At 43.4% G+C, this 24,860-nt stretch overlaps 2 protein-coding genes across 2 annotated transcripts in view; both read right to left on the reverse strand.

Annotated features, from left to right (window-relative positions):
* Positions 1-9,990: 9,990 nt before the first annotated feature.
* Positions 9,991-10,863, reverse strand: LOC115642732 (olfactory receptor 6N1-like). The gene has a single exon (XM_030546448.1). It carries the CDS (start codon positions 10,861-10,863, stop codon positions 9,991-9,993), a length of 873 nt encoding a protein of 290 aa, XP_030402308.1.
* Positions 10,864-10,905: 42 nt separating this feature from the next.
* The window catches only part of LOC115642733 (olfactory receptor 11A1-like), a 45,390-nt gene continuing 31,435 nt past the window's right edge, over positions 10,906-24,860 (reverse strand). Inside the window, exon 2 of the mRNA XM_030546449.1 lies at positions 10,906-10,995. Within this exon, the coding sequence (XP_030402309.1) occupies positions 10,906-10,995 (90 nt within the window). The remainder of the gene's footprint in view (positions 10,996-24,860) is intronic.

The raw sequence follows: 24,860 nt of genomic DNA on the forward strand, positions 1-24,860 counted from the left end.
AAGAAGAAGAAGAAACTGAGGGGGTCAAGAAGCATGTGGCAAGGGGGATCCAGTGGACATAGTGTACTTAGATTTTCAGAAAGCCCTTGATTAAGTCCCTCACCAAGAGCTCTTAAGCAAAGTAAGCTATCATGGGACGAGAGGGAAGGTGTCACACCCCAATGCCCTCCTCCCCATAGGGAGTCCCCTAGGAAAGGCAGATCAGCATTGTATGTGATTAACTCTGTTGCAAGCATTGCAAAGCATTTTGGGGAAGGTCAAAGATATGTAAGTGGAGAGTGGAAGTTTCCTTTGTAGGTAAGAAAGGCCGAAAGGGGAGGAGAAAGAGAGCAGAGAATGGGTTAACTCAACCCTGCAGCTAGCAAGCTCAGTCTGAAGATAAGATACTGGCCTCCACCCAAGGACTCTGCTCACAGCTGAGACTTGGCGGACAGATGAGAAAGACTGGGGCTTGAAAGTTGCCTGAGAGGCTGTGGGAAACCAACTACACTGACCTGCACCTGCAGGATAGCAAAGCCACAGGAGAGGAAAACAAAGCCCAGGGCTGCCATTCTGAAAGCACAGGCGAGATAACAAGAGGGGGCACCAGTTCAGGCGTCCCTGAAGCTAGGATGTTTTGGGAAAGGGAACAAGACCATAGCAAGCCTTTTTGGACTGGTACAAAGAGCACCAGGAACAGAGGGCTCTGGACAAAAACACTCCCAAAGCAGCCCAGGACTTAAAACCCTCCTGAGAGCTGGAGCAACTTGGAGAGCACGACAGATTCTTGGACAGCCTGGGCCCAGGACAGCACTCCCTTCCACCTTCCCCTCCTCTTCTTCTGACGTTAAACCATGTGTGTGTGAGTATGAAAGTGGTTTAGGACCAGGGGGCATTAACACGTTCTTTCTTCCCCTGAATGACATGGGAATGGTACCAGCACAACCTCCTGTTATTTTATTATTTTATCAAAAAAGCTTTAAAATTTAGACCCTTATTGTGTGCTTCGTCATCTCCTCCCCAAAAGAGCTTGTGGCCACAGCCTGGTCAACTGTGGTCCTGGGCAGATTGGTAATGAAAATCTGTCACGGATCAGTAACTGGTTAAAAAGATAGGAAACAAAGAGTAGGAATAAATAGTCAGTTTTCAAAATGGAGAGACAGAAATAGTGGTGTCCCCCAGGCATCTGTATTGGCACCAGTGTTGTTCAATATATTCATAAATGATCTGGAAAAAGGGACAAACAGTGAAGTGGCAAAGTTTGCAGACAATACAAAATTAGTGAGAATAGTTAAGCCTAAAGCAGTTTGTGAAGCTTCCCAAAGGGATCCCACAAAACTGGATGATTGGGCAACAAAATGGCAGATGAAATTCAACATTGATAAATGCAAAGTAATGAACATTGGAAAACATAATCCCAGCAAGAAATACAAAATGATGGGGTCTAAATTAGCTGTTGCCACTCAAGAAAGCGATCTTGGAGTCACCAGAGATAGTTCTTTGAAAATATCCCCTCAATATACAGAGGCAGTCAAAAAAGCTAACAAAATGTTAGTAACTATTACATAGGGGATATATAATAAAACAGAATATATCATAATGGTATTATATAAATCCATGGTGTGCAGTTCTGGTTGCACCATCTCAAAAGTGATATATTACAATTAATAACTATAGTATCTATGGAATAATTCTGTAATGCATATGGAGTATGTTTGTAGCAACTCTAGTATCTAAGTAGTAACATTGTAGTATCCATGCAGTATTCATTGTTATATATGGAGCAATATAGTGGTAACATCACAGCACCTTTGGAGCAACTTAGTTGTATCTCTGCAATATCTATGGGGAAATATATATTGTAATTGTACAGCACATGGAGCAACTCTGTTGTATCTATGCAGTAACTCTTCACATTTTATGTAATACCTATAATATCTGTTGGATGATAGTGTTGTAAATCTGTAATATCTATCGAGTAACTCTATTGTAAGTATGTAGTATCTATGAAGAAATTATATAGCAATTATGCAGATTTTATCCAATAAACCTATATAGTCTGTGGAACAACTTTGTAGCAAATCTCTATTATCTATGCATAGACATGGGAGGATTAGATTTTTATCTGTAAATGTTGGTAAAGGTAAATTTCACTGTACATGCAGAAACCAACAAAAAGAATATTTACATTGATAATAAGTGAAATTTACAGTTCAGCAAAGTAAAAAAAATGCTGCTTTAGCAGTTATTAGAGTTTGATTTAAAGATATTTACTTTGTATATATTTACATGTGATGTTGACAATGTGTGTTTTAACAGTTATAAAGCTTTACATTTTTAATCTCAGTCTGCTGCCATTAAAAAATTATTTGACCCCCACATAATTTTCCACAACAGTGAAAATTTAAATCAATAAAAACTGAAAAAATGCTTAAAAATAAATATCAATATTATCCGTTCAAATTACAAAAATAAAAGTCACATTCTGCTGACTGTATCTATGTGGTAACTTTGTTGTAATACTGTAGTATCTATGGAGTAATAGCAATGTAGTTGATTAATTCAGGTTTATCTATGGAATAACAATGTGCTGTTTTGTTAGTATCTATGGGGCAACTCTGGTGTATCTCCTGAGTATCTTGCAGGTAACACAATTGTTTACACCAGGTTTAAAAAAGAACACAGATTCTTTTTCTTTTATTTATTTGTACTGACTGTGCAATGCTCATTTTTGTTCACATATGTATTATTAGGCCAAACATTGTAAGGAGGTTTGTGTTATTAGTGTTTATTATGTTAAAACACAGAAGGAGATATATATCAGGCAATATGCTTGAGCAGGAGAAAGTTGATGCATTAGATAAACAGCATGAGCACTGTGTGTGCTGAGATAGGTTTAAAAAGAACTATGAACATCAACCTATTTAAAAGCAAATAATGAAAAATAATTCCTTAAAATGTAACCTCTATTTTTCCTCTTGTGCCAATTGCTAGCAAGATTTCAAATTTCTGGAAACAGAAGCTGTTTTTTTTGTGTTTTTCCTTCTGAAATCTTCCTACTTGAAAATCTAGGAAAATCCATCACACAATTATGCATTAGAAAACACAAAGGCTGCACAATAATGGACTCATTTCAGGACAATTTTGCACCCACCACCTTAGCTCTGCCCCCTTATGTTTACAGATTCAGATTTTAAAAGTCATTTAGGGATTTGGCTACCCAGCTCTCAGTAATATTAATGAGATTGGGGCATCTGTCTGCTTTAGAGGGCTTTGAATATCCTCCCCATGGAAAATATTGTTGCAGGAGGATATCCTCAGCTGGAGTAAACTATCCTAGCTCCAATGAAACCATTATTTGTACTATAGGTAGGGTCCTACCAAATCCAGAGCAGCTTTCCTTTTCCAGATAGCACACAACTTTGTTATCTGCTGTAACATTCAGAGCTGGGTTAGTAAAAGCAGCAAAGAATCCTGTGGCACCTTATAGACTAACAGACGTTTTGGAGCATGAGCTTTCGTGGGTGAATACCCACTTCCTCAGATGCATGTAATGGAAATATCCAGGGGCAGGTATGTATATGTGTGCTAGCAAGCAAGCTAGAGATAACGAGGTCAGTTCAATCAGGGAGGATGAGGCCCTGTTCTAGCAGTTGAGGTGTGAAAACCAAGAGAGGAGAAACTGGTTCTGTAATTGGCAAGCCATTCACAGTCTTTGTTCAATCCTGAGCTGATGGTGTCAAATTTGCAGATGAACTGAAACTCAGCAGTTTCTCTTTGAAGTCTGGTCCTGAAGTTTTTTTGCTGCAGGATGGCCACCTTAAGGTCTGCTATAGTGTGGCCAGGGAGGTTGAAGTGCTCTCCTACAGGTTTTTGTATATTGCCATTCCTAATGTCTGATTTGTGTCCATTTATCCTTTTCCGTAGAGACTGTCCAGATTGGCCGATGTACATAGCAGAGGGGCATTGCTGGCATATGATGGCGTATATTACATTGGTGGATGTGCAGGTGAATGAACCAGTGATGGTGTGGCTGATCTGGTTAGGTCCTGTGATGGTGTCGCTGGTGTAGATATGTGGGCAGAGTTGGCATCGAGGTTTGTTGCATGGATTGGTTCCTGAGCAAGAGTTATTATGGTGTGGTGTGCAGTTACTGGTGAGAATATGTTTCAGGTTGGCAGGTTGTCTGTGGGCAAGGATTGGCCTGCCACCCAAGGCCTGTGAAAGTGTGGGATCATTGTCCAGGATGGGTTGTAGATCCTTGATGATGCGTTGTAGGGGTTTTAGCTGGGGGCTGTATGTGATGGCCAGTGGAGTCCTGTTGGTTTCTCTCTTGGGTTTGTCTTGCAGTAGGAGGCTTCTGGGTACACGTCTGGCTCTGTTGATCTGTTTCCTTATTTTCTCGTGTGGGTATTGTAGTTTTGAGAATGCTTGGTGGAGATTTTGTAGGTGTTGGTCTTTGTCTGAGGGGTTAAAGCAGATGTGGTTGTACCTCAGTGCTTGGCTGTAGACAATGGATCGTGTGATGTGCCCGGGATGGAAGCTGGAGGCATGAAGGTAGGCATAGCGGTCGGTGGGTTTTCGATATAGGGTGGTGTTAATGTGACCATCACTTATTTGCACCGTGGTGTCAAGAAAGTGGACCTCCCGTGTAGATTGGTCCAGGCTGAGGTTGATGGTGGGGTGGAAGCTGTTGAAATCATGGTGGAATTTTTCGAGAGTCTCCTTCCCATGGGTCCAGATGATGAAGATGTCATCAATGTAGCGTAGATAGAGAAGGGGTGTGAGTGGACAAGAGCTGAGGAAGCGTTGTTCCAGGTTGGCCATGAAGATATTGGCATATTGTGGGGCCATGCGGGTGCCCATAGCAGTGTCACTGATCTGGAGATATATATTGTCATCAAATTTGAAATAGTTGTGTGTAAGTATAAAGGCACAGAGCTCAGCAGCCAGTTGTGCTGTGGCATCATCAGGGATAGTGTTCCTGACAGCTTGTATTCCATCTGTGTGTGGGATGTTTGTGTAGAGAGCCTCTACATCCATGGTGGCTAGGATGGTGTTTTCTGGGAGGTCACCAATGCATTGTAGTTTCCTCAGGAAATCAGTGGTGTCGCGGAGATAGCTGGGAGTGCTGGTGGCATAGGGTCTGAGTAGAGAGTCCATATATCCAGACAGTCCTTCAGTGAGAGTGCCAATGCCCGAGATGATGGGGCGTCCAGGGTTTCTGGGTTTGTGGATCTTGGGTAGTAGATAGAATAACCCTGGTCGGGGCTCTAGGGGTATGTTGATTTCTTCTGGTGTTAGTGTAGGGAGTGTCCTGAGTAGATGCTGTAGTTTCTTAGTGTTTTCCTCAGTGGGATCTGAGGGAAGTGGCTGTAGAATTTAGTATTGGAGAGTTGTCTGGCTGCCTCCTTTTGATAGTCAGACCTGTTCATGATGACAACGGCACCTCCTTTATCAGCCTCTTTGATGATAATGTCAGGGTGGTTTCTGAGGCTGTGGATGGCATTGCATTCTGCACGACTTAGGTTGTGAGGCAAGCGATGTTGTTGTTCCACGATTTCTGCCTGTGCACGCCGGCGGAAGCATTCAATGTATAGGTCCAGGCTGTCATTTCGACCCTCAGGAGGAGTCCATGTGGAGTTCTTTTTCTTGTGCTGTTGGTGGGAGGGCACCCGTGTATCAGTGCACTGTTCAGTGTTGTCCCGGAAGTATTCTTTGAGTCGGAGATGGCGAAAGTAGGCTTCCAGATCGCCACAGAACTGTATCATGTTGGTGGGGGTGGCAGGGCAGAAAGAGAGTCCCCGAGATAGGACAGACTTTTCTTCTGGGCTGAGTGTGTAGTTGGAGCTGGGTTAGGATCTTGAACCTGCCAAAATCGGGGGATGTATGGATACAGAGCTCAGCGTGGGGCTCTTCACTGGTAGTGGTGAGACCTGGGGCAAGTCACTTCAGATCAGATTAATAACGGTATTTGAGTGCCCAAAGATACAGATAGATGCCTAGTGGGTTTCTAAAGCTCCCGCCATTTAACTCCCATTGACATTAATTTAGGCACTTAAATCCCATTTGAGAATCTGGGCCTGGATCACTTTTGGAAATCCCTCTGGGCATCTATCTGCATGTTTAGGCACCAAAATCACCTTTGAAAATCTGCCATTTGTTTCCGCACGTCTCAGTTGCCCGTATCTCACAAGGGCGTGGTGAGGATAAATACATTAGAGATTGGGATGTACTCCAATCAATCCTATGGCAATAGGGGGCCTTATATGACTGTAGATAGGAAAGTGTGCTTCATGCCCAACTTGATACACCATGGGCCTGATTTTGATAGGTGATGAGCACCTGCAGCGCCCATTGACTTGAACTGGAGTTGCGGGTACTCAACACGTTTGAAAATCTGGCCTCTAAATCATCTTAGTTTGGGCCCCCAGAAATGTAGACACCACTAGTGCCAAAAAGTACCAATGGGAGTTAGGCGCCTAAGTCTCTTTGAGGGTGTCCTAGGCTTTGGAGGTTCCTGGACATTAAATCACAACTATTACACCAACACATCTGTTTCCCAAAGGCCAGTCTCTCTCTAGTTTTCACATCAGTTTCCATAATGTCACCAGTCCACCATAAATGATCCCCTCAGGTTGGCCTTACACACTATTCCATCTGACCACGCCAAGTGTGAATTCCCCCTCGACTCAGAGTCACAAGAGGTCCTTCTTTCTTTGTGTCACACAATCCTGATCAAGTATTATTATTATTTATTTGTATTACAGTAGCAACTAGGAGCCCCATTCATGGACCAGGACTCCCTGGTGTTAGGCACTGTACAAACACAAAACAAAAGAATGATCCCTGTCCCAGAGAGTTTACAATCTAAATATAAGACAGGAGAGAATAGATGGATACAGACGGATGGGAGAATGCAAGGCAACTATGAGGCAGTATTGGTCAGCATGAGAGGCAGTGATCTCAGCGAACCAGTGGTCTAACCATAGTCACATTTTTTATAGGCATCACAGGAAAGGAGAGCTTAAAGGAGCATTTTCAAAGATGATAATGAGGTAGTTTCTGCCTGTTTACCAGTAGCTTCTCCTAAGCATGAGTGGCAACACTAGAGACAGCACAGCGAGTCTCGTTTAAAGATGTAACAAGCAGGCGATGAAGGTGGACATCCTGGGCCAGTCAGAGGTGGGAATCAACATCTCAACAGCAAATTAAAGATAACAGGTTGGGCAAGGCTAGGCCAGGCCATGAAAGAGAAGACAAGTAGCTTGCCCTAACACTATGACTATGACTATGCCCAGTCTATGACTCAGAGCACTAACATGCCTGTTCAGTTTTGAGTCTGTCTGCCTGTTAAGGTATGATTCCCCACTCTGAACCTTAGCGTCCAAAAGATGTGGTACCTGCATGATTACCAGCTTAGAAATGATAGAGCTGCCACCACCCAAAAATATAGCATTTTGGGACACTTTCTGGCCCCCAAACCCCTCCCTGGGGACCCCAAGACCCAAAACCCCTTGGGTCTCACAACAAAGGGAAAAAACCATTCCCCCCTCCTTTCTTCCTCCCAGATCCTCCCATTCCTGGGTACACTAGGAGATGGCTGTGATTCAACTCCTTGAATCTTAAAACAGAGAGGAAATCCACCTTCCCACCCCCTTTTCTCCCCCTCCTAGACTCTCCTTGACAGAGAGACAGTGACTCTAACACAGAGAGAAATCAGGCTTTTCCTCCCCCCTTCTCTCCTTTCTCCCACCAATTCCCTGGTGAGTCCAGACCCCATCCCCTGGGATCTCACACAAGAATAAAAAAAATTCAGGTTCTTAAAAAGAAAAGCTTTTAATTAAAGAAAGAAAAAAAAGTAAAAATTGTCTCTGTAAAATCAAGATGGAAAATGTTACAGGGTCTTTCAGCTTATAGACACCAGGGAGAGTCCTTCCCCCAGCACAAATACAAGTTGCAGCAAACAGAGATACAATCCTTCCAGCTAAATACACATTTGCAAATAACGAAAACAATCAAAAGACAAAACCACCTTTCTAACTAGTACTTACTAAATTGAACAGAAGAGGCTGTTTCAGAAGATTGGAGAGTCTGTATATATTTCTGGTAACTCTCAGAACCCAGAAAGAACAACAACCAAACACTAACAGCACACACAAAAACTTCCCTCCCTCAAGATTTGAAAGTATCCTGTCCCCTGATTCGTCCTCTGGTCAGGTGACAGCCAGGCTCACTGATCTTGTTAACCCTTTACAGGCAAAAGAGGCATGAAGGACTCCTGTTCTATTAACCCTTAACTATCTGTTTATGACACTGCCTGATCATTCTTCAAAGTAGCAGTTGTTGGAGGACTTATTGCATCAACACCTTAGTTCATATATTTGGGGCTTGAACCTTCAACTCTGGAGGCCCCAAACTTGAGCCTATGTTTACATTGTGGGGCTTCACATAGGGCTACATTTTGGCTCCTGGTGAGGAAGTATCTAACTTGAGTGCCTAGCACTAAATGCTGATTGGCCAAGTATATATTGATTTTCAGAAGTGCTGAGCATCCACTGCTCCCATTGAATGAAGTGGCCTTCTGAAAATCAGGCCCCATATTTAGAGATTTAAATTTAGGCCTCTAACTAGAAAATTTTAGACCCGGTTTTGAAAGAGGGTGAACATGCACAGCTTCAGTGCAACAGTTTTGGCACCCCAAAAAAGAAGGTAACCAAAATCAGATGACAATTTAAAGCATTCTGACTAGTTTGTGCGGGACCTGGAATCATAGGTGTTGACTCCATGAGTATTCCAGGGCTGGAATACAGATGGAAAAATAAATCACAACTAATCGGTGGTGCCACCAAAGAGCTGATCGATGCCGCTGCCAAATAACTGTTTGGTGGCTTGAGGGGGGATCTGGAGGGAGGGTGGAGAGCAGCGAGCGATGGGCGGGCAGGGTTCTTGGGGGAAGGAGTGGAGTGGGGGCAGGTCCTCAGGGCAGAGTGGGGGTAGAGCACTTCGAGGGAAAAATAAAACTCAGCTCCTAGGTCTGGTATTTCCATTTGACATGAAGTCCGGTGATTTTGAAATGCTTTTGTTTTGCATTGGAACAAACCATCAAATTTTGACATTTCTGCCAAATGAAATTTTTGAAATAACTTTGTTTCAGGTCAATGGAACACAGAGGCGAATTTAGAGTAGAATAGAAAATAAAACAAATTGCAAAACATTTTTGTTAAATAAATGTTTATCAGAATTGACACTCCTGTGGATTTCAGTGAAATGCCCATCAGAAATTTTTCAACCAGCTCAAATTTTGACATGTGTTTGTGAAGGACAAATCCTTCTAAGGGCATTGGGGAAATAATCAGGGGCAGCAGCAATTTCTACACCTACAGCAGAAGATCAGCTTGTCCTGTAAGGGCCCTCGCTTCCACTGCTTGTGAATATGCAGAACTGGGGGAGTCCAGGATATACCTCCTGCACACCTAGACATGCCCCTTTTGGGATATGAAGAGCCTCATAATGGATGCATGAGCAGTAGCTTCCCTCTTGGATGCACTATGAATGGGAATGAAGCTCTGTTCACCCTCTCCCCATCTAAGTGGAAAAAATTCAACTGTTTCCAGTTGACAACCAGATTTTGGAAGGGAGCAATGGATCTATTGAACTTAGGGGCTCCTGTGCTACAAACATAGGCTGGTAGAAGCAGTTCGAGCCCAGCAGAGGCCGGAAGATCACAGCTGTGGACAATAGAGAAAGGCAGGGGTCAGCACAGACGAGCAATGGTTGGTAGAACCCAGAGATGAGCCATGGGACCAGCAGGGGCTGGTAGTACCCAACTCTAGCCAAAAGAGAGCAGCATGGGTGGAGGGAGACCAGCAGGCCAAAAGACTCCAAGAGAGAGCAATAGAGATCATCAGAGACTGGGTCAGTAGGGCCCAGAGGATGATGATCAGGGAGCAGTGGAATGAGGATAATGCAGCTTTTAGAATTCCCCATAGTGGTGTCCCCAAGCCTCTCTCATGCAGTAGCAGCTATTGGGTGGGCCAAAAGCTGGAGACTGGCTGGTGGTATAAGCCCCCTGATGAGATCATCCTGGCAATTCTCCCACAGGCCTTGCTCACCTCCTGGTTCCTCAGACTGTAGACGAGGGGATTGAGGAGTGGGGTGAGCACTATGTAGAGCAGGGAGAGCTCTTTTCTGTGGAACCTCCGTGCTGCTCCTGGGGAACATGTACACAGCCACCAACTTTCCATAGAACTGCATAACTACAGTGAGGTGGGAGGAGCAGATGGAGAAGGCTTTGTGCCGCCCTGAGGCAGAGGGGATCCTCAGCACAGCCCAGGTGATGCAAATGTAAGAAGTGACTGTCAGAAATAATGGGGAGACTGGGATGAAGGACAGGAAGAACGTGAGCACCTGGACAATGGAGGTGTCGGTGCAGGAGAGCTCCAGGATGGACTGGAAATCACAGAAGTAGTGGTCTATCTTGTATGGCCCACAGAAGCTCAAGGCTATAAGTGACAGTGACACAATCCCCATGAATAGGAAACCGCCCACCCAGTACCCAACCACCAGCTGCCCGCAGACCTTGCCATCCATGAGGGAAGGGTAGCGAAGTGGGCGGCACATGGCCAAATACCGGTCATAAGACATGGCTGCCAGCAGGAAGCACTCCACGGTGGCCAGGGAGCCGAACAGATAGAGCTGTGCAAAGCAGCTGCCCAGAGATATTGTCACATTGCCTGCCTGGAGACCAGCAAGAATCACAGGGGAGATGTTGGAGGTGGAGATCATCTCCAGGCAGGAGAGGCTGGAGAGGAAGAAATACATAGGGGTCTGGAGATGCGGATCCAGCACCACCAACACTACCAGGATGAGGTTGGCAGCCATGGATATGATATACACAGCTAGAAAGCCAATAAAGAGAAGGATCTACAGTTCCTTGAAGTCCCCAAATCCCAGGAAGAGGATGTGAGAGATGATGGTGAGGTTTCCACTGCCTAACTCCTCCATAGGGAGGGTCTGAAGGAAAAAGAGTCAGCAGATAATTACGAGACAACGAAAAAAACTATTCATAATACCTGAAGCTATGTGTCCTTGTGAGAAGTAGTGCTGACTCATGTTTACAGCAGTGAAGGAGGAGAGTGATGTCTAGTGGTTAGAACAATGGAGGCCAGGACTCCTGGGTTGTATCTTAACTCTGAAAAAGGCCTGGGGTCTAGTGGGCTAGAGAAGGGGTATCTTAGCATCAGGACTCCTGGATACTAGCCTAGGTCTAGAAGAGCAATGGAGTTTAGCAAGATAGACCAAAAGTACTGGCCCTCCACCCCCATCGTGAGTAAGAAGAAGTATCTTGAAGCTGTGCTTCATTTATTTCTCTTCTTTCAATGATGTGACCTGGCCAAAACTCAGAATGTCCATTCCATGGGCAATCCTGACATTCTGAAATTGCCTTTCATCCCAGATCACAATGAAACAGCAACATTTCCAGCAAAATTCTGAGAAATTTCTTTTCAGAAACAGTTAAAGAACCTTATCAAAATGTTGACTTGCTTTGTTGAGATAACGATAAAGCACTTCTCTTTTAATTTATCATTTCTACTCAGTTCTATTCTAGTCTATTAAACCTGAGATGATAGTCGAATCTAGGTGCTTTGAAGTTACAGAAATAAAATACCTCACTTATTTGTCATAAAAAATGTGCCAAAATCGGTATGTTCCCATGAAACATTTACATTTTGTTGAATCAGCAAACTGAGGAAAATTGATCATTCAGCAAATTATGGACCAACTCCAGGCCCAAACTTTGCTGTGAACCCTGAGCATTCAGGACACCGGGGATAATAACTGATGACAGGCAGCACTATGTCAAGGTAAAAGCATGCGACTGTGTGCCAGGATAGACCTCTCCTATCAAAAGTCTTGATTTTGGCTTTTACCTCTGACTTGCTGGTGACTTTGAGTATGTCTCTTAACCTCTCTGTGTCTCACTTTTGTTATTTATTAAGTACAAGACACAGCAATGAACCAAGTCCTTTCCCTGGACAGTTTACAATGTGAAGGGTCTTCACTGGGCACATAGTCACACCCCAACAGAGGGAAATCTTTAGCACAAGTGTGACAGGGAGTCTTCAGCAGTTAACATGGGGAAATAAATTTAAATACTGTTGTCCCTCGGCTGGCACAGGTAGCAGAGATCTGTGATAAAAGTCAGAGATGTTTGTAGGGAATCCTGTTTATTTACAAAGAATGTGCAGAGGGCACTTTCCTCATTCAGCAATCCAAGTCTGCCTTTCCATTGGGTCCTGTGCCCAAAAGTAGCTCTTCTCTTGCTTTTATCCCAAGGCTATGCTAACCTCTGCCTCTCTTGTTTTCTGCTTCTTTCTGCCTCTCACATGCATATATACAAAACTACAATAGACCAAGTCTCACTGTTTAGATGTAAAATATGTTCTCACCTCTTTCTGGAAATCAGGCCCTTTTAAAGTGTCTCAGATTGGGCCCCTTAAAATCCTGGCAAATATTTATTTGACAAATAATAGTCCAGCAGTTTTTTTTCTATCACTGGCATCCATGCTTCTTTAAAGACTATGCACAGGACTGCACAACAGTTCTTAGCTAAACTGCTCCCTGAAAGAGCCACACAGAGCAGAAAACTGGAAAAAGACTTCTCGATGATGTACAGCAAACGCAAGTACCACAGTTACAAATAGAACTGATTGGATGCTCTTTGGTCACAAAAATTCTTCAGCAAATGTTGCTGTTCTTCACTGAATAATTTATACCAAGTAGCAAGTGACTAGTGATTTTCAGAAGGTGGGCGCTCAGGACTTTCTGAAAATCAAGCCCCTTTAAAACGTCTGCTATTAGGCACTGAAAAAAAGAAGCTTACAAAAACACGAGTCAAGTCTGAAAATCTTGGCCTTATTCAATTGATTTTTTTTTTTGCATATGTGGCTAAGAACATTAGAAAGGCCATACTGGGTCAGACCAAAAGGTCCACCTAGCCCAGTATCCTGTCTTCTGATGGTGGCCAATGCCAGGTGCTTCGGAGTGAATGAACAGAAAGGCAATCATCATGTGATCCATCCCGTCACCTAAAGAATGGTAAGGGGTTCTGGTTAGAATGTTTTAAAGTTACTAAGTCCCATTTTCAAAAGAACCTTATTCACTTAGTAACCCCCTGATGAAGGGACATAGGCTCTTTTGAACATTTTGCCCTCTGTCTCACTATGCATTTACAGTGCACTGTGGAAGCCTGAATGGAGAAGGAAATTATTGTAGTTTCATATACCATAAATGTTACCTTTTTCCTGCACCAGGAATGTAGGATTATTATCCTTATTTGGGTCATGGAGCAGATAGCAGCTGATGGGATTGTGTCAATTCATCTTTGTCTTCAGTTCATCAAGTCTTTTTTCAAGTGGTCCAGAGTTTGGTTGGAAGGAGACCAGCCCACTGGCCAGAACCTATGTCATTCTGGAAAAGCAGCACCAGAAATGATGTTACCCTTTTCCTATTCTCTTTATAGGAGACAGGAACCTCCCCTGAGTGATCTAGTGAAAATCTCTTCTAAAGGGAATCATTACAATGTTGTGCATTATCAGCATTTTTTAAAATTAAGTACATGCCTTAGGGGACAAGCATCACCAAAAAATCCTTTATATATGTTTGTATTTAGTCCATTACTGAGCATATTAATGAGAGGACTTCATTTTATGTCCGTCAAAAAGACACATCCAGCAATACAATAACCCTGCTAAGTATGGTTACTCTTACTATATTGCTATGAGCTGGGTGAAAACTTGTTACAGGTTGAGTAAAACCTCATTCAAAGTGATGTGTCAATGGGCCCTTCATTTGAGATAATTGTAAAAGACAAGAGGCCAACAAGCTCTGTCCAGAAAGTAGCACCATGTGAGCATTCAAGATTCTATGGGTATTGTGACCAGGTCTGTGAGAGAACACACAGAAAATGAGACCAGACAAGAACAGAGAGAGAGGCAGAGGCAACAAAGCCAACCAGTAACCTGTGAACACAGTGAAACTCTGATAAAATCTGAGGAGAGCTTGTGGATCTGTTGGATAGAAAGGCTTGGGGCCATGAGCTGAGGAACTGGTCCTTTTGTTCCTAGCTCCTCATGTGTTTGGAGAAGCAGGACTTGGTACATCCCTTGTAAATAAACAAGACTGCATCCGAGCGAACACCATCCTCCATTGGCTTCTGCTTCCAGCTGGGAACTCCCCTAGGGTCCCAAACTATGACTAGCTGCCCGGGTCGGAAAGAGTCAACAGTATTATTGTTGCCATAGTGCACAGAGGCCCTGTCATGGTCTAGGACACTGCATAAGGCAGAACAAAAGGACCTGCCCCATATAGCCGGAGCCACAAGCACCTCATCTCCTGCAGCCGCATGGGCCCCAGGCTGGCCAAAGCCCTGGGCATTCCCCGCCACGGCCGGAGGAGTCCTGGGCTGGCCGAAGCTCTGAGCACCCACCTCCCACCAGGCTGGGCTGGCAGGAGCCATGCCATGCCTCCCCTCCTGGGACCCAACCCTTCCAGGGAAAAGCCAAAAGCGTCTGTTAGAAGATGCTTTTGATATGCCCTATGCAGGTTCTGGAGCAGCTGAGGAGGTGGTATGTGCTTCCTCAGATGCCCTAGAACCTGAATGAGGCATAATAAAACAAAAACATTGCCACCAAGCCCAGGAACTAGGGTCCGATAGGTGTGGCTGTGGAAGCGCTGAGGGTGGCAGAGCCTTCTGTGGCCTATTATACCTACCGCCCATGGCTGACAATCTGAGGAACCCACCACAGTGCTCACTGAGTGACAACGCAGTAGTAAGTGAGGCCTAGGGCACAGAGCCACAAAGGTACTTAGGCACCTAAATCCCAGCTTTCAGCACTTAAGACCCAGTTTTAGGCTCCACCATGATCCACAAAACCCCTACTTGGCTGTTGCCTCATCCTGTAGGTGCCTAAGTGTTCAGGGTAAAAGTTCCCTTGGCATCTGAGCAGTTTATATCCAAATTCCACAAAGTACTTGAGGACATGCTTAACTTTAAGCACAAGAGAATTCCCAGAGTTCCATGGGACAACAAACATCCTTAAAAACTAGGCATAAGTTTAGATACTTTGCTGAATTGGGCCCATAAAGAACAGGCCTCAGAAAGCAAATTGACTTATGGGGTGAAGTGGAGTAAGGCCTGGATTCAATCCAGACATACGGCCACCAACTCAACAAAGTGCTTATGATACCATTGGCTCAGTGGTCTGCCAATGTTGTCCCCACAGCAGATTCCAATACTCTCTGGAAGTAGGCAATCTCCGTAGTTCTGTAGGTCCAGGGGCAGCCTTCCAGCCTAAGGGCTGCTCCCTGGATCCTGCCTTAATTCAGTCCTGGTTACAGAACCATATATAATAGAACTATTTTCCTGAGCATGGACTTGACAAGAGAAGTGCTGCATACTTCATATCTTGGAGTCTTGGAATCTAAATTAGTTAGGCAACCCAGTCTCTCAGGAATTTTCAAAATCCCAGCCTATACAAAGAACAGATGCCTTTCTGAATGATGCATTCAAATTCAATTCCAATTTGCTGGGCTAGAAGCAGGAAACACTAAGCGGATTCTCTGCCATGTATTATGTGGGAGTTCAGACCAGATGACCACAGTGGTCCCTCCTGCCTTTGAAATCTATTAATCTATGGATTTTGCAGATCACTATTCATAGGACAATAGAACAGACACCTCCGAAAGTTGTGGAAGCTTTTCAAAAGGAGGCTGGATAGCCATCTGTCTTGGATGGTTTAGACACAACAAATCCTGCATCTTGGAAGGGGTTGTGGTCCATTCTAACCCTATGGTTCTATGATGGGCTCCAATGGTACAACTCACATGACAAAAGTAAGGATGAAGAAAGTACTAGGCTCCTAAGTAACAACAGAAGGACATTGTGCTAAAGATCTGATTCTACCAAAAGTTGGACCCCACAGGTGAAGGGTCTTTGCAAGCCAAATTTTGTTAAATAGCCACAATTTAACATCAACCAATCTGGTCTTTCTCTCCAAAATTGCTGCTCACCTACAACCTCAATAGAAATCCATGCAAGCTCAGAGTGCTCTTCAAATCAGAAAACCCAGGTCTCCATTCTCACAAACTGGGCACCAAAAATGGAGGCACCCCAAATTAGTGGACAGGCTGCACAATTTTGGCCATCGGGCTTAAGTTATTTTTGGAACTTCTGAGAACCTTCAGCTCCCTTTGGCTTTAGTATGATCTGGAGGTGGTCAGCAATGCTGCAATTTAGGCCCAAATCCGGAAACAACTTTTGGAAATAATCGCCAAAGATTTTAGTTGTTCCTGGTGTTTTTAATAGATTAATAGATTTGATGGACAGAAAGACCCATTAGATCAGCTAGCCTGATCTCTTGAATAGGAAAGAATGGATAATTTCACCCAGTTACCCCTGTACTGATCCCAATAACTTATGTTTGAAAGGCAGCCAATCTGGACTGGAAGATTTTAAAAGACTGAGAAAGCACTGTTTCCCAAGTGCTGGCACTCACAGCCCACTTAGATACAAAAGTCTTGCATGAATCAAACTATTTAATGTGGCCCTTTGTGGGTGACAAATTGTCCCAGTGCAGAGCTCCAGATTACATTAATTCAGGGAGTAGTTTATGTGTAGACTCAACACAAGCTTTGTTCGCGCATTCCTGAGAGGTGCTGAGCACACACAGCTCCTGCTGGCTTCATAACCAGGATTCAGCTCCAAATTCATTCTGTGTAATTGACCTGGGCCCAATTCTTCACTCTTTGGACCTGATCCTGCACCCTTACATGAGCAACAGTGACTCACTCTAGTGACCATGCTGGCTTTGCTATGAGCACTTGCATGAGTATCTACTAGCTGTGTGAGTAAGGGCTTCAGGAGGAGGCCACTTTTGCAAACAAAACTCAGTGGACAACCCGGTGGATTGAAGAAGACCCTTAGGGCTAGGTCTACACTGCAGGTGAATGTGAGTCTCCCAGCCTGAGCACACAGACTTGCACTAACCACAGATAAGCGAAAACTAGTAGTGTAGACATTGCATCTCAGGCAGCAGATCTGGCTCTCAAACATAGCTCACTCCCTGCATCTCTGCAATGTCCACACTGCTAGTTTTAGTGCCCTAGCTGGAACCAAGCTAGCTCCCATTTACAATATAGACATTCCCTTAAGGACCTAATCCTGCAACCCTTATTCTTTTGGGCAATGTTTGATCATTACTCAGGAGGGCAGGAGAACTCTGGGACTAACTGCTAGAGGAAGAGTTACTCACCTGAGTGCTGAAACATTAGCTGGTTATGTTAAACTTTATGAATCCTTGCTATTCACACTGGTGTTCAAGGCGGACACTGCTCTGGGGAGGCTGCAGTTGTTTGTGGAGATCAGTGAGACCACACGTAGGGTCTCGTATCCTGAGACACGTCATTTTGCTCATACTTATATCTGCCTGATGAGCCACTGAAGAAATGGCCCTTTGTTCTCAAGTCAGGTGAGAGATTTGCTTGATTTTATTAGAGAACTAATAATGACATTGTCTTACATTGTTCTTTAAACTGTGTATTGAGAGCTAGGTGGGATGCACTGTGCTTTACAATAGAAGTAAATTCATCGTCTTTGTTCCTAAGAGCCTATTGACTCAGCTGATCATGGCAAGACAAAATGCTGGGGAGATAACAACAGGCAATGGATGGATGGAGTGGGACAGAACACACAAAACTGGGCAATGAGCATTGCTTGGCTAGTAGCACCGGCATCCTAATTTCTTTCTTTCTTGCTTGCTTGCTTGCTTTCTTGCTTTCTTTCTTTGACTGGAAGTACTACTAGAGGGATTCTAGAATAAGGCATTGCTCTGAAGACTGAAATGAAGTAGGAGAGAGACGTTTGTGCAGAACTGGTTCAGAGAAGGCAGCTCATGGCTTTGGGTACCATTCCAGTGAAGTGTAATGGGAATGAGGTGCCCAAACTGTCAGGCAGCTTTCAAAATCTCAGCCTGGCAGCCTGGGCAAAGGTGCAAAGGTGCTAGTGAGAGAAGAGAATAAAGGGGGCTTGGAAAGAAGTGGAATTATTGGGGTAGGGATCTGATGAGGGGTGTGTAGTGTGGTCGTGTAGATGTGGGTCCATCCAGGAGTTGGAAGAAAGGAATAGGAGAGATTGACAGGCTGGGAATATTTTATGTTTTCCCATAAAGCTAGTGTATGTTAGCTGGTGAAAGACCTGGTGTATCTGGGAGGGCTTGCAAAGAAAAAGGGTGAAGGAGATGCAGACCTCTTCCTACCGTTACTCATTGTTACTGAACTTTTTTTTTCTTGTCCACCTGTTTCATCCTGCCTGTAAGTTCATTGGGCAGCTGCTGTCTCTTTACTACATGTGTGTGAAACACCCAGCCCAACAGGGAAGTGTTTGGTGCTTGGGGCCTCTATATGCTACAGTGCTAGCACTATTACTTGTTGTGCTGTGAATAACCAAGAAGGGGGCCTGAACCTTTGGATAAACATATGTATTGTAACCCACACTTCCTTGGGAATGTTTTTGATCTGGCTCCAGATAAATGTACAGAAAATGCTACCTATTGCTGACATGGCTTGTTTAATTTGAAATGGAGGAAGACTCTGCTTGCAGACTGTTATTAAATTGACACAGAGCAGATCAAATCTTGGAATTTCTATTCCACAGGAAATTCTACATTTTGAAACTTTCATTCATTCACAGCTAGAAGAAAAACTCATGCATCCGACGAAGTGGGTATTCACCCATGAAAGTTCATGCTCCAATACATCTGTTAGTCTATAAGGTGCCACTGGATTCTTTGCTGCTCATATTTCTGAAATTTCCCATGAAACCAACATGCCAAAAATCCCCTCAGTTTGGAAATATTGAAACAACCTTACCAAAGCATTTCATTTCAATCAGGTCAATATGTTTCATTGTTTAAAGTTTGAAACCCTTTATTTTGAATTTATCATTTCAATGATTATATTATATTATATTATATTATATTATATTATATTATATTATATTATATTATATTAAACATTTTTATATATTTCAGTCAAAATACAACAACATTGGTACATTCTCTTTTTTATTTACTTGAATCATCCTTTTTTGATGGAAAACTGTTGTGTTGGAAAACTTTCACCCAGCTCTAATCACCAGACTAGAGAGATTCCAGAGACTGCTGTGGTCATGATACACACAAACATCAATAACATGGCAAAGGTGAAAAGGAGGCCTGGGATGCTAACCTTACAGTACTAGGAGTTAGAGTTAAATAATTTGTTAATAGCAGTAGCCAAAAGTATTGCAGTATGCCTATTATAGGCTGCTGTGTTTCGGACAATTAATATAATATTATTTAAAAGGATGAAAATTATAATATTTGTTTGGTTTTTATTTTCAGTACAAAAAATGAGGAGAAAAAGCATGAAAAAGAAAATTCCCTAAGACATAATGTCTATCTAGCTGTCTAGTTAATCATTAATCATTACATTAAAAAACATGGGCAAATTCTATGTGTTTGATTGCTGTGATTGTTAATCTCTTACTATCAATTCAATAAAAGCTTGGTACTTTTTTTTCATTTCTTTTATATATGAAGGTAAAAATATTTGCCAAAGTTTTTAGTGGTAAATAAAATTATTATAGTTGTGAGGGAAGTGACCAGAGGACCAATCAGGGGACAGGATACTTTCAAATCTTGAGGGAGGGAAGTCATTGTGTGTGCTGTTAGATTTTGTTGTTCTCTCTGGGTTCTGAGAGTGACCAGACGTGCCACCAGGTTTCTCTCCAATCTCCCTGATACAGGTTCTTATAGATTCAAAATAGTAAGTACTAGGTGATAAGGCGAGTTAGGCTTATGTTTGTTTTCTTTATTTGCAAATGTGTATTTGGCTGGAAGGAGTTCAAATGTGTATTTTGCTGAAAGGATTTTAATTTGTACTTGTATACTTAGGCTGGGAGGGTATTCCCAGTGTCTATAGCTGAAAGACCCTGTAAAGTATTCCATCTTAAATTTACAAAGATAATTTTTACTGTTTTTTCTTTCTTTTATTAAAAGCTTTTTCTTGTTTAAGAACCTGATTGTTTTTTTTATTCTGGTGAGACCCCAGGGGACTGGGTCTGGATCCACCAGGGAATTGGTGGGGAGAAAGGAGGAAAGGGGGAGAGAAAGGTTGATTTCTCTCTGTGTTAGGATTACTTTCTCTCTCAGGGAGAGTCTGGGAGCGGGAGAGAGAAGGAGGGGGGAAGGTGAATTTGCCTCTCTGTTTTAAGATTCAAGGAGTTTGAATCACAGTGATCTTCCAGGGTAACCCAGGGAGGGGAAGTCTGGGAGAGGCAACAGTGAGGGAAAGGGTTTACTTTCCTTGTGTAAAGATCCAGAAGGTCTGGTTCTTGGGGGTCCCCAGGCAAGGTTTTGGGGGGACCAGAGGGTACCAGGCACTGGAATTCCTGGTTGGTGGCAGCACTACAAGTACTAAGCTAGTAATTGAGCTTAGAGGAATTCATGCTGGTTCCCCATCTTTTGGACGCTAAGGTTCAGAGTGGGGGTTTATACCATGACAGGCTCAAACACAGTTGGTATCCAACGGGCTGTACCTTTGTCTGATATTGGGAGAACTGTCGGATTCCACCCCAGAGACGTGAAGGCAAGAAACCTGTCACCAGAACAAGTTGCACTCAGGGAGATGCCGAGAGAGGTCAGAGGTGCTGCTGGCCCTGAACTGTGACAATCATTATTAACTGGTCATTTGTTTCATGATGATTTCCATCAATCAAAGCATCTAACTGAAGCTATAACCTGCTTCTGAAACAAGATTCATGCAGATGTTCCTTTATGCCCATGCAGAGTAACATCCTTCTTAGTAGTAGTAGTTACCATGTTCATTACGCTACTTCTAGGGGCCAACCAAGAATGGGCCCTCTAGGGCTAAGTATGGATCAACATAGAACAAAAGAAAGTCTCTGTTCCAAAGAATTTTTAATCTAAATAGAGAAGTCAGCTAAAACATAGGGGAAAGGGAGAAAACATTGATTTCAGTTCTCACACATGGATTACAGGTTAATCCACGTGAATCTGATTATGAAATCAGGGCCTGAGGAACAGAGTGTGAATACATTCTGTGTGAAATATTTATGACTTTCCAGCATTTGACTCAAGAAAATCATGATCCAAGTGAATGGGATTTTTGTCTCGAGTAATCTTGATCGCACAGATCAACATTCTTATACATGTTGAGTTAGTACCTCACTGCTTGAATGGTCATATTGAAATCAGCAGTGAGACTGAAATTTTCAAGTGCATAAATCTAATTGAAATTAAGAAGCATAAATCTCTTAGGTTTCTTTGAAAATCCCAGCCTGAGAGAAAAGGTAACAGATTCTCTCTTTTGAAATCAATTGTGCTCATTGTTGACCAAGGTATCATTGACCAAAAGGATAGAGACTGATGCATAGTCCTTTATTTCCTTTTCATTCAAGCCCACTTGTAATGACTGCGATTCAGAATAAATACTTTGGCCAGCTCTAGCTATGAGTTGAGTTGAAGGAGAAAAGTGATCCTGTTTCATGAAAGATTTCAGTCTTTTGAAACTGGGTTTCACTCCAAATGAAAGCCACCATTTTTAACATTTTCCTGAGAAAGGAATAAAACCCTGTTTGCATGCCTGTGTGGTTGCTGGGCTTCCCTAGAGCCACAGACCTTTGAAGAAAGGCATCTAATCTTGGTTGATAGAAGGCTTGGAGATGGTGGATACACCATGTAATACCTGTCTCTGTTTGTCTTCCAGTTGAACGCTTATGAAGAAATGATGAACTTGAATCAGACTGTGGTAACTGAGTTTCTTCTCCTGGTATTTTCTGCTTCTCCAGAGAGGCAGGTTTTACTCTTTGTGGCACTCTTAGCCATTTATCTGGTCACTGTGATGGGAAACCTCCTCATTATCCTTAAAAGCAGCAAGGAATCCTGTGGAACCTTATAGACTAACAGACATTTTGGTGCATGAGCTTTCTTGGGTGAATACCCACTTCGTCGGATGCATGTAGTGGAAATCTCCAGGGGCAGGTATATATATGCAAGCAAGAAGCAGGCTAGAGATAACGAGGTTAGTTCAGTCAGGGAGGATGAGGCCCTCTTCTAGCAGTTGAGGTGTGAAAACCAAGGGAGCAGAAACTGCTTTTGTATTTGGCTAGCCATTCATAGTCTTTGTTTAATCCTGAGCTGATGGTGTCAAATTTGCAGATGAACTAGAACTCAGCAGTTTCTCTCTGAAGTCTAGTGCTGAAGTTTTTTTGCGGCAGAATGGCTACCTTTATATCTGCTATTGTGTGTCTAAGGAGGTGGTGGAATCTCCTTCCATAGAGGTTTTTAAGGCCCGGCTTGACAAAGCCCTAGCTGGGATGATTTAGTTGGGGATTGGCTTTGAGCAGGGGGTTGGACAAGATGACCTCCTGAGGTCCCTTCCAACCCTGATATTCTATGACTAGACAGACGTTGTCCACTATAGCCTATATCCCATACACCTGCTTTTAAAGTTAAAGATTTAGCAGCCCATGCTTTTATAGCCAGAAGTCACGGATTCCATTCTTATTCATGCCCCATTCAGGGACCTCAGTGCACCAAAAACTAGATTTTCAAAAGTATATAGACAGAGATGTGTCTAAAGATACAGATAGGCAGAGCTGCATGAAATTCTTTCTTCCTTTTATCATTTTTTCACAGAACTGCTCTGGTTTGGCCCAACTGCCCGTCCATCTTCATGGCAGAGCAGTGGGCAGGCCAAATGTTTAGCGAGCAGTGCTGTGACTCTGAGCGTCAGGTTGCAATGCCCAGAGCTGGGCCCCACCCTGCAGGACAGGAGCCGCTGATTTCATTGGGAACTGGAGGCCACGTTTTTAGAGGTGTCCAGCCACTTAATGGGATTTTCAAAAGTGTCTAGTTGCCTAATTCCTACTGAACTCCCATACGAGCTTTCAAAATGTGGCCCTAGGTATCTATCTATATCTAAATCCCTTTGGCAAAGTTGCCACAGGGAAATGTTGCAGGCTTGGGGAGGTATAACAATGGAGAAGAAGGTGTTGGTATTAAAGAGTGCTTCCCAATGATTCACAAGCTAAATATGAGTCAACAGTGTAACACCGTTGCAAAAAAAAGTAAACATAATTCTGGGATGTATTAGCAGGAGTGTTGTAAGCAAGACACGAGAAGTAATTCTCCCGCTCTACTCCATGCTGATTAGGTCTCAGCTGGAGTACTGTGTCCAGTTCTGGATGCCACATTTCGGGAAAGATGTGGACAAATTGGAGAAAGTCCAAAGAAGTACAACAAAAATGATTAAAGGTCTAGAAAACATGAGCTGCAAAGGAAGATTGAAAAAATCTGGTTTTTTTAGTCTGGAAAAGAGAAGACTGAGGGGACATGATAAGTTTTCAAGTACATAAAAGGTTGGTACAAGGAGGAGGGAGAAGAATTATACTTCTTAACCTGTGAGGATAGGCTAAGAAGCAATGGGCTTAAATTGCAGCAAGGGAGGTTCAGGTTCAGGATGGACATTAAGAAAAACTTCCTAACTGTCAGGGAGGTTAAACATTGGAATAAATTGCTTAGGGAGGTTGTGGAATCTCCATCATTAGAGATTTTTAAGAGCAGGTTAGACAAACACTAGATAATATTTAGTCCTGCCATGAGTGCAGGGTGATGGACTAGATGACCTCTTGAGGTCCCTTCCAGTTCTTTGATTCTAGGATTTCTTTCTGTTCTTACAGATCACAGTTTTGGCTGAATAAATGCCCATGGCAAACCAGACAACAGTGATCGAGTTTATTTTCCTGGGACTTTCCAGTGACCTGCATCTCCAGGCTTTCCTCTTCCTGGTGTTCCTAGCTATTTACCTGACCACCCTAGGGGGAAATGTGTCCATCATGTTGGTGAGAAGGGCTGATCCCCACCTGGGCACCCCCATGTATTTCCTCCTCTCCCATTTGTCCTTCTCAGATATCTGCTTCTGCTCAGTAACGGTGCCTAAGATGCTGGAGACTCTCCTATCAGAGCGGAAAACCATTTCTGTCAGCAGCTGCTTTGCCCAGATGTTCTTCCTCCTCCTGTCGGGGTGTAGTGAGGTTTTTATTCTCTCAGCAATGGCTTATGACCGATACACTGCCATCTGCAACCCGTTGCATTATATGAGGACAATGAGCAAAAGCGTCTGCAGTTAGCTGGTGGCTGGTGCATTGCTGATCGGATCTTAGTATGTCTTCATTAACACGCTCCTTCTGTTGGCCTTACATTTCTGTGGGCCTAACACAATCAACCATTTCAGCTGTGAGTTACCCTCCCTGGTGGCTCTGTCCTGCTCTGAGACCTTCACAAGTGATCTGGTGTTTCTAATCTCTGCTCTGACAATAGGTCTGGTCTCGTTCTCCCTTACCCTGGGCTCCTACATTCATATACTCACCACTATCCTGAGGATACGCTCTGCAGAGGGCAGGCATAAAGCCTTCTCCACCTGCAGCTCCCACCTCATTGTAGTGGGTTTATGCTATGGGAAAGGGCTTATTTAGGTATTTCAGACCCAATTCGGCTTCCTCGGTGGTGTTGGACTGCCTGGTGTCCATCCACTACAGCATCTTAACCCCCATGTTAAATCCCCTCATCTACAGCCTGAAAAACAAGGAGGTGAAGGCAGCTCTGAGGAGACTACTGGGGGAAAGAACCACCTAGCTCCCAGGTAACCCAAACACCATGATGTTGAATGTATAATAAAGAAGCAGAGAGGTGACAATAGCTGACTGCTCAGGTTTTCTGCTAGCGTATAGCATGGTGAGACTTCAAAGTACTAGAGTT

The sequence above is a fragment of the Gopherus evgoodei genome, unplaced genomic scaffold, assembly GCF_007399415.2.
Source record: "Gopherus evgoodei ecotype Sinaloan lineage unplaced genomic scaffold, rGopEvg1_v1.p scaffold_45_arrow_ctg1, whole genome shotgun sequence".
In the NCBI taxonomy this organism is placed as follows: domain Eukaryota; kingdom Metazoa; phylum Chordata; order Testudines; family Testudinidae; genus Gopherus; species Gopherus evgoodei.

Bases quoted from the DNA above. Each gene is read 5' to 3' on its own strand.
- LOC115642732 (XM_030546448.1), bottom strand. From the start codon at position 10,863: ATGGCTGCCAACCTCATCCTGGTAGTGTTGGTGGTGCTGGATCCGCAT.